The sequence below is a fragment of the Lactuca virosa genome, chromosome 1 (assembly GCF_052849685.1).
Source record: "Lactuca virosa cultivar CGN04683 chromosome 1, Lactuca_virosa_CGN04683_v6, whole genome shotgun sequence".
Classification (NCBI taxonomy): Eukaryota; Viridiplantae; Streptophyta; class Magnoliopsida; order Asterales; family Asteraceae; genus Lactuca; species Lactuca virosa.
This window is the reverse complement of record NC_136426.1, coordinates 147,680,234-147,687,980: the sequence shown is the minus strand read 5'-3', so window position 1 is coordinate 147,687,980 and position 7,747 is coordinate 147,680,234. Positions and strand designations below refer to the sequence as shown.

General features: G+C 33.4%; 1 protein-coding gene and 1 long non-coding RNA gene across 2 annotated transcripts; both read left to right on the top strand.

Annotated features, from left to right (window-relative positions):
- The first annotated feature begins 687 nt into the window (after positions 1-687).
- Positions 688-2,712, top strand: PSF2. Its single transcript, XM_079043918.1, has 8 exons — positions 688-932; positions 1,020-1,094; positions 1,254-1,368; positions 1,801-1,900; positions 1,987-2,017; positions 2,117-2,209; positions 2,298-2,450; positions 2,540-2,712. Exons 1-8 carry the CDS (start codon positions 885-887, stop codon positions 2,555-2,557), a joined length of 633 nt encoding a protein of 210 aa, XP_078900044.1. The 5' UTR covers positions 688-884; the 3' UTR covers positions 2,558-2,712.
- A 3,255-nt stretch (positions 2,713-5,967) lies between these two features.
- On the top strand, positions 5,968-7,022 carry LOC145107025 (uncharacterized). The gene is made up of 3 exons (XR_013707715.1): positions 5,968-6,626; positions 6,728-6,826; positions 6,925-7,022. It is a non-coding gene; the product is annotated as an uncharacterized LOC145107025 (long non-coding RNA).
- Positions 7,023-7,747: the final 725 nt, after the last annotated feature.

The window sequence follows — 7,747 nt, the reverse complement described above, 5'->3', positions numbered from 1 at the left end:
CTCCCTTTTCATACACGACCACTAGTAGCTTAATCTCAAATCCCGATACATCTTGGTGGCTCCCGAGTTTATAGAAAAACGAGACTTATGAGCCTCCTCCAACACTATCTGTCTAATCCTGCCAGAAACTGGAACCCAAACCCGACCACACCGAGTCAATACTCGACTATAAGTGACAAACTTGTTGATCTCACCCCTGATCCTCTCTTGTTTCTAGTTCTCCTTCCGAACTCCATCAACCCGAGCCTATCTAATCAACAAGAACTATATTTAATTATTTTATATAAACCACTTTAAAACTCATATCATCACAATGATCTTTATATTTGATTTGCATATGATTAAACTAAATAAATTTTTTATTTATATTTATTTTTAACTATTTTATAGTTAATTTCAGTTTCTTGTAGCAGTATGCAGATGTTAAAAAACAAACATACTTTTTATTACAGGCTGCAACCGTTTGATTCATCTCTTCTGGTATAGAGGTTTGCAGATGTGGTCCGTAGACTTCAACTATTTTCATTTCGAAAAAACAATTAGTGTTTCCTTAAACAACCCTAATCCTTAATTTTTGAACTAAATTAGGATTGTTTGTTATAGTGGGCCGTGGCCCAATGTATTCCGACCCAGAATCGAGCTCTTATTTTCTAGTGTCGATATGGTGTCTCCAGATGGACCTGTGTGGCGTGTTCTGTAGCTTCAGTTTTCGTGTGCACTCAGACCAGAGTTGAAACTCCGACTCAATCCAATTTTCCCGCCAGTGCGCTCAAATCCACACGAATCCTTTGCCGTATACTCATATCATTACCAGGTGAGCCCTGCAAATCCACTGGATCTACACCGGAAACAACTCTAGATCTGTTGAAGTTTATCCAGAAAACATGTCCGGCCAATCCGACCCTCGAGGCTCAACATTTTCAGCCGCTGAGGTAACTAATTTTATTATAAACAGTGTTGATTATAAGTCAATTTCATTGATCTATAGCGACTTACAAGTTTTGGATCGAATGTTTCAGTTGGAGTTTTTAGCAGAGGATGAAACAATAGAGATTGTTCCGAACCTAAGAATGGAGCGCCTCAGTTTGATCTGCGTATTCTTCTTTCCCTTGCTCATACATACTCATTCTTGTACTCATGATATTACTTAGTAAAAAAATTATTGTTACACAGATGATTTTTCCGACATCTCATCTACTTTTGATGTATTGTTGACCTAGTTCGGATGTAATGATTGTTTGTATAATTCGCAGGGTGATTTTGGACCATTTCGGCCCCAAATAGCTACTCAAGTTCCAATTTGGTTAGCCGTCGCTTTGAAGAAGCGAGGAAAGTGCACAATTCGACCTCCAGATTGGATGTCTGTTGGTAAGTTTTCAATCTACGAAACTTAAACAGTTATATAAATTCATAAGAATCTATTGAATTATCTGATGTATAATTAGGGTTAACCATTTACACAAATGGTTCTAAACTTCATTTTCTCCAAATTGTATCTGCACTCTTCAACCATCAACTCATTACCTTTCAAATGAACTTTCTTTCTATCATCATGTGTTAACCCTAGAATATTGTTTATAACTTCATATCTCTTCTAAGTGTGTTTTCAGAACCTTTACATTGATTAAGTGGTAGAATTTTAGAATAATTATACTTCTCAGACTTACAATGTCAAAATCTTTGATTAAATTGGTGGTGTTGGAACATGTTCATGTCTATTCGCCTTTTTCTTTATCCTTGATAAATCTATATAGATGTATTTTCCTAATCAGTAACCAATGATTCTTTCTTCCCAACTAGAAAAGTTGACTCAAGTGTTGGAAGCAGAGCGTGACTCAGCAAGTTCTTTTGAAGCACTACCATTTCATTATGTTGAGATCTCAAGGCTTCTTTTTGATGAGTGAGTCAACTCATGTCACAATCACATATCTATCGACTTCAAAATCTTTCTGATAAAAAAAAAATATGTTTTTGTTAATGTTGCAGTGCACGTGATGACATTCCTGATGTATATATGGTCAGTCAGTCTACACTCTTCACATTAGAATATTTCAAATCAAAACTTCAAAAATCTCTCATGTTATATTTATTTTATTAAACATACATGTGATGATAGGTAAGATCTCTAATTGAAGACATAAAAGATGTAAGGTTTCACAAAATAGGCACTGGTTTAGAGAAGCTCTCATCTCGAACATATGCTATGAAGGTACACTTTATAGATTTGAATATGCATAATTGCATATAATATAATTAATATATGATTTATAATTTTTGGTATTATTATTATTTTGTAGTTGAATTTATCTGCAATGGAAGTAAATGTAATAAGACCATTTGTAACTGGAGGGCTTGAGACATTTTACAAACTCGGGAATCCAGACTTGATCCAAGAATCATCAGATAGACCCGAACACAGACGACCCCAACCAACTGATCGTGGACCAAGGGTAACTTTTTAATTTTAAAATAATATCATCAATAATCATATATTTATAAATTCTAAATTATTCAACTAATTAATTCTTTTTTTTTTCAGCGTGAATTGAGACGATAAACACCTTCTTCAGCATCTTGAAAAGTGAGAAAGGATTTGACTCACCAAACTCCTTTTGGATTTGTGGATTGAGAAACTTAACTTATGTTTGACTATTTTCATATATATCTCGAAATTATTTATATGAGTGAAATTACTATTTTACCCTTGCTTAACTGTGCTGAAACAAAGAATCTACTTCAATTACTTTGTTCTGGTACTAATCTTTCTACAAACAAAAATAGTAAAAACAAATACCATCAATGATCAAACAACACAGTTTCATATATATATATATATATATATATATATATATATATATATATATATATATATATATATATATATATATATATATATATATATATATATAAACATTAATAACAATGACAAGTTGACGACTTTATCTAAACTTTATATTTTTACATAATGCATGATAATATTAAGCGTGTTAAGCATGGCCTTCGCCTTATATACCATGTGTGTATTAAAGACTATTTCTATTAAATTTAGAGTGACCTGTTATATACATTCAATGTTGTGTAATGAATTGATATGACCGTTGTATGTTTATTAGGTGTAAAGTTATATTGGTAACCAAAAATAATAACATTTATTTTGAAAATTAGAGAAAAGGACTTATTGTTGTTTTGGAAAACGTTTAGGGTAAGTTTGGAGTGGAAAATTTTTCTAAGAAAAATAGAAATTTTGAAAATGTGTTTGTTTCGTTCAGTTTTCTAAGAAAATAAAAATTTTCAGTTTTCTAAATTACATGTAATTTAGAAATGCGGGTTTTATAGTTTTCCAAATTTCTAAGATTAAAAATGGAAACTTCACTGCTTCCAACCAAACGCGTTTTCTAAAATTTTCATTAAAAACAGAAAATGAAAACTCAACTTCATTTTCTGAAAACATTTTCTTAGAAAATAAAAACAGTTTTTCAGTTTTCTAGGAAATTTTCTCAAGAAAAACAGAAATTTTGAAAATACGTTTGGTTGGTTCAGTTTTCCAAAGTTTTCTAAGAAAATGAAAATTTTTAGTTTTCCAAATTGCATGTAAATTAGAAAAGCGAGTTTTACAGTTTTCCAAATTTCTAAGGGAGGAATGAGTCATTCCCTACCAACCCATTGAACCCACTGTCACATCAATTTTTGTCTTTTCTTTTTCTTCATCTTTCCCAACCCACAACACACGAAAATCCTATCTTTCTCAAACAATCAACCCACTCAATTAAAAAATACAAAAAAACTAAGATACAAGTTTTAAAACACATGGTACAAGAGAAAATGAGAGAGAGAAAGTAGAGAGAGAAGATGAAGTGGGTTAGTGAAACCAATTAAACAACCTGCTGAAGAGGGAGTGGTACTGACAGTAACTCTATTGTTAATTAAGATTTTACCTTGATTGTTTTGTATTTTTTTTTTAATTGAATGAGTTGAGTGAGTTGAAAAAGATAGGGTTTCCGTGTGTTGTGAATTGAGAAAGATGAAGAAAAATGAAAGAGAAAAACTGATGTGACAGTGGGTTCAGTGGGTTGGGAGGGAATGACTCCCTCCTCCCTAAGATTGAAAATGAAAATTCCACCGCTTCCAACCAAATGCGTTTTCTAAAATTTCCATTGAAAACCGAAAATAAAAACTCAAATTTATTTTCTGAAAACATTTTCTTAGAAAATGAAAACAGTTTTCCACAACCAAACACACCCTTAATAAATTGATGCAATTCTATGTACATCAAAATGCTCCAAATTAGAAATGTTGAATCACTTATTTTCTGTTTCTATTAAATTAAAAGTTTAAATTTCAATGCAAAACGATAATAAATCTACACTTAATACTAATTAGGTATGCACACTTCATAACAACTTGACTTTGTATTTTAGTTATTGGTTTTTAACAGTAAATTAGATAGCAGGGCTCACAAGTATCAACTCCTTATTATATGGGATTATCGATAATAGTAAAACAAAAAAGCCACAAAACTTATGATTTCTATTTTATGGCGGATCTACAGTGTCTATGGAAATCTAGAAACCATACTATTTTCAACAAGATGAAACCAATGTTTGAAAAACTGGTTTGAACTTGCCGGTCGGACCGGGAACCGGGGACGAGAGCAGTTGAATAATGATCAAATTTATTGCCAATTCTAAACCGGACCAAACCGAACAACTTCTTCTAAAACTAAGTGTGATACAACCGGTAAAAAACCGTTTGAAACGGTTTATTGAACTTGGATAATTGGATTTGACTTGCCCTTTAAAAGACAATACATTTACAAAGCAAATTGAATAGATTGATCGATGGTTATCCGAAGTGTACACAACTCAAAGCCGATGCACAAGATTGCTAGATGTAGACCGACGGTCGAACCGGGAACCATTCATCAGACCGGTTCAACTAAAAAACCAATTTTTAAAACATTGGATGAAAATGTGTTCCACAAAGATATTTTTATTAGATTATGGCAATGATCTTCTCATGGGTGAAATTAAGGGCAAAATTCCATGCTCTTTGTTGCGACAACCGAAGTATATCGTCATCCGACTGTTTTGTAATTTTTAATTTTCCGTATTCTAGGTTTTATGTCATCTCAATTGCAAGGGCGACAAAGGAGGATCAAATTCACAAGAGATATGGTTGTGATGCTTGCCAGCTGCTGGTCGATTTCGTTCAAATCGAGTTGCATGTCTATGTTCATTGATGGCGATGTTTCTTGCTTGAGAAGGACGAGATGGAGTTGGGGTGGTTACCGGGGGAACCACTGGTAGGATTTGGTGGTGGAAGGCAGTATGGATGATACAGTGGTAGCGAAGGATAACCTGATTCACAAGATAGATAGAGAGAGCGATGGTGAAGACGACTTCAATACATTATGTTATGTGATTTCGATTATACCCTTGATTGTATCTACTTACCTGCACAAATGTGTATATTTGTAGTGTGTACGACTTTAATCTAATCCCTTAGTAGAATAATCAAAAGGTTATAAGCTAGTTATGTAGTTATACAATATTATTTGGTTATATTTTGAAACTCTCTCTCTTTCTCTTTTTCTCTCTTTCTTTCTTTCTTTCTCTCTCTCTCTCTCTCTGTATATATATATATATATATATATATATATATATATATATATATATATATATATATATAGAGAGAGAGAGAGAGAGAGAGATAGAGAGAAAGAAAGAAGATCAACAACAAACTCTTTCGGAGGAGCGAACCAAAGAACTGTGTATTTCTTTCCCTTGCTTTGAATCGCTTTCCTTGCTTCAATCGACACCTACTCAGCCTCTCCAATCGATCCCAACCTGTCCAATCGATCGACGCCACTTTCAAGTTGTGAAATGCGTGAAACGGAAATCGTTGCCGGACATTGCAGAAGAGAAATTAGAGAGTTCGCATGGTTCTTTTGCTTTCCGACCAGATTAGCATCCTCTCCAATCTCACAAAAATACAACAAAATTCAAGTTGTTTAGTTTGTAAACGGTGGTTGAGGATTAGCGGTGGTTTAGTGGAATCCTTGAGATTATTAGATTGGGATTTTCTTGATTGCGGTAGACTCGCCCATCGTTTTCATAATCTCTTTGATGTTGACATCGTTCAAGCTTGCATAGTATCCCCTCGTAATTCGGGTATTTGTTGTAGTAATAAATTTGTCTCTATTCATGTTGATTCCATCATATCAGATTTCGGGTTTATTTGGAAACCTGTTTTTTTGAGTCCTAATTTGATCAATAGAGGTGTTCAGATTCTTGCTCAAGGCTGTCCTAATTTACGAAGCCTTGTCTTACTTGGTGCAACCAAAGAAGGCTTAGCATCTATAGCAAATGAATATGGAAGGTAAAGATTATATCTTTTTATAAAAATCTTTATTATGTAATGTGTGTTTTCACTTTTCACATAGGGTGGTTTCATTGGAGCCTCTGTCAAAGAGAACTGAAGTCATTCTTCGGTCAACAAGTGGTACAAAAGCTCAAATTTCTGACATTGGTGACTTCAGTAGTCTCAATGTTGGAGAAATTATAAGTGGAAGAGTGAAGCGAATTGAGTCTTTTGGTTTGTTTATTGCAATTGATATATCTAAATTAGTAAGTTGATGTGTTTATTATATAATAATCCTACATTCATTTCATTTAGCTATATACTTCCATTCATTGAAAGTACAAATAACATTTTTCTCTTTGCATAGGTTGGACTATGCCATGTATCTGAGCTTCCTAAAGGTGATAGTGAAGACATTGAATCAAAGTACAAAATTCGGGAGAAAGTTAAGGCCAAGATTTTAAAGGTCAGCATATAAAAACATAAATATTAGATTTCAACTGAATTGTCAAATATACCCTTGTCTTGTCAGTTTACATATTTCTGTCTTAAATTCATGATTAGGTTGATGAAAAGAGACAAAGAATCTCTTTAGGAATGAAGGGATCATATTTTTATATTGAAACACAACAAATTCATGATTCTGATGCACCTGAAGATTCCGATTCTGTCACACCCTCGAACCAGACGGCGGAAACGTCCGAGGGCTCGCATGACTTAAATTGAAATATCATCACAATGAATATACATGAAACATAACACATTCATCACCAAACATTACATAGTGCAACTGACATTGTTTACATCAAGCACGTGGTTTACATTACATGATCCCAAAATATAAAGTGTTTGGTGATTAGCAACTACAAAAGAAACTTTCAACACACTCGATGCTTCCTCGTTCTAACGATTACCTGAGAATACAAGTTATTTTGAAAACGGTCAACATATATAATGTTGGTGAGTTCATAAGTATGTTTGATGTAAAATAGTTTATGTCGTTCGTAAAACCCAGAAAATCCGATATTTTTTGTAATAAGACTTTTCATGAAAATGTTGTGATGATCCTGTAAGTATATGCGTGAATGATTTCAAAACGTGTATAAATGAGAAGTTTTGCATTATAGTTTTTGAAAGTACAAGTGAGTAAGATTGGTTTCCCCGTAAAACCCGATGTTTTCCGAGAAAATATTATGATTGTTTTGTATTATTGTATCGTCACAGCGAATGAATATGATTTCCCCTGATTACTTAGATGGTATTGGATCTCTATGTGAGTCGTTATAACCATGCATGATAATGACTAGTTCGTCTGTCTTGGCATTCTAATGAACACCGAAATTGATCTTAAGATTTTGTCACCCTAGACTGGCCGAGTCTAACTGTA

Excerpts from the sequence above, each read along its gene's own strand:
- PSF2 (XM_079043918.1), top strand. The coding sequence starts at position 885 with ATGTCCGGCCAATCCGACCCTCGAGGCTCAACATTTTCAGCCGCTGAG. Across the intron at positions 1,901-1,986 it reads TCAAGGCTTCTTTTTGATGA|TGCACGTGATGACATTCCTG; the intron begins GTGAGTCAACTC and ends TTAATGTTGCAG. Across the intron at positions 2,018-2,116 it reads ACATTCCTGATGTATATATG|GTAAGATCTCTAATTGAAGA; the intron begins GTCAGTCAGTCT and ends ATGTGATGATAG.